General features: G+C 50.1%; 1 protein-coding gene across 1 annotated transcript; it reads left to right on the forward strand.

Annotated features, from left to right (window-relative positions):
• Nucleotides 1-206: 206 nt before the first annotated feature.
• On the forward strand, nt 207-1,508 carry LOC308280837 (alpha-2 adrenergic receptor-like; the record flags this gene model as incomplete). The annotated part of the gene is made up of 1 exon (XM_080755156.1): nt 207-1,508. One exon carries the CDS (start codon nt 207-209, stop codon nt 1,506-1,508), a length of 1,302 nt encoding a protein of 433 aa, XP_080611282.1.
• Between the last annotated feature and the right edge of the window lie 285 nt (nt 1,509-1,793).

The following is a 1,793-nucleotide window of genomic DNA, read 5'->3' on the forward strand; positions in this document are numbered from 1 at the left end:
ATATTTTAAGTGATATTTTGCTTTCCCCTATACTTTATTATAAATGTATGTAGCCTATGATCCATATCATCCAATGACGCGCGCGTTTCCATGCCGCCACCATGAACACCGGCTCTTACCGTGGAGCTGTGAGCTTGTGATGGACTCTTCATCAGGGGAGTGAAATCGCCACGTTTGGCCGGTTTGGATACAAGGCGTAAGTCGGCATGGATTCGTTGAATTCCAGCGGAATAGACGCGTCTCCGGTGATCCATTTCAACTCCTCATCATGGACCCTGCTGGACAGTGGATATTCTTTGCCAGCGATAGCTGGTATAGCTGCTCTTGTAAGTTTTCTCATTATGTTTACCGTTGTTGGGAACGTATTAGTCGTTATAGCGGTGTTGACAAGCAGAGCATTAAAAGCCCCACAGAACCTTTTCCTGGTGTCCTTGGCCACCGCGGACATTCTGGTCGCCACTTTAGTGATGCCCTTTTCGCTGGCGAACGAACTCATGGGCTACTGGTATTTTGGAAAAGTTTGGTGTGGCATTTACCTGGCCCTGGACGTCTTGTTCTGCACTTCGTCCATCGTTCATCTGTGCGCAATCAGCCTGGACCGCTACTGGTCCGTTACGCAAGCCGTGGAGTATAACCTGAAACGAACTCCTAAACGTGTCAAGTGCGTGATTGTAATTGTATGGCTCATATCTGCCTTTATTTCTTCCCCGCCGTTGGTATCAATCGAGGGCAACAACGACACGAGCTATCAGCCACAGTGCGAGCTCAACGACGACACGTGGTACATTCTCTCCTCCAGCATCGCGTCGTTCTTTGCGCCGTGCGTAATCATGATCCTGGTGTACATCAGGATATACCAGGTGGCCAAAACCAGGACCAGGGGGATGTCGGAAAAGAGGCCCGGGCCCGAGCAAGGTGTCACGCAGACGGAGAACGGGCTGAGCAAAGCCGGCACCTCCCCGTTTCACGAGTCTGAGCGAGAGAACGGCCACTGGCGGTGCCCGCCCACGCCCAGTCAGCGCACGGAGGAGGTGGACGCGGAGGAGATGAGCACCTCCTCGGAGGGCAAAGGTCACACCACGCCTCACGACCTGAACTCCCAGAAGGCCAAGAGGGCCGGCCAAAAGAACAGCACCCTGTCCAAACACTCAAGCCGCCTTTCCAGAGCCAGCAACAAGTCCATGGACCTCTTTGCCTCCAGAAGGCAACGCCGGCGGAGCTCGGCGTCCAGGAAGAAAATCTCCCAGGCCAGGGAAAAGAGGTTCACTTTTGTCCTGGCCGTGGTCATGGGGGTGTTCGTGGTGTGTTGGTTCCCCTTTTTCTTCAGCTACAGCTTGTACGGCGTGTGCAGGGACTCCTGTAAGATCCCTGACCCCCTCTTTAAATTCTTTTTCTGGATTGGCTACTGCAACAGCTCCCTCAACCCCGCCATATACACCATTTTCAACCAGGATTTCCGACGAGCCTTCCAGAAGATTCTGTGCAAGTCGTGGAAGAAGTCATTTTAATTATGAAGAAAATCTATAGCACAATGATGACAATCTTTCAACCAACTGACATTAATGGAATGTATATACAGTATACCCCCAAAAAACTATTGTGTCTACCATTGCCACTATTCTGGTGGTATTTGTACACTGAATCTCGTACTTACAGTCTGTAACATGACACGCACTATAGTGTGTTTGTTTGTTTGTTTGTTTGTTTGTTTGTTTTCACTCTGCATACTAAGGTATGCTCTCTAATGCTTAGTGTGGCATCTTTGTTCAAGCCTTATTCTCCAAATTCCACGT

Source organism: Nannobrachium achirus, assembly GCF_963921795.1.
Source record: "Nannobrachium achirus genome assembly, contig: SCAFFOLD_184, whole genome shotgun sequence".
Lineage (NCBI taxonomy): Eukaryota > Metazoa > Chordata > Actinopteri > Myctophiformes > Myctophidae > Nannobrachium > Nannobrachium achirus.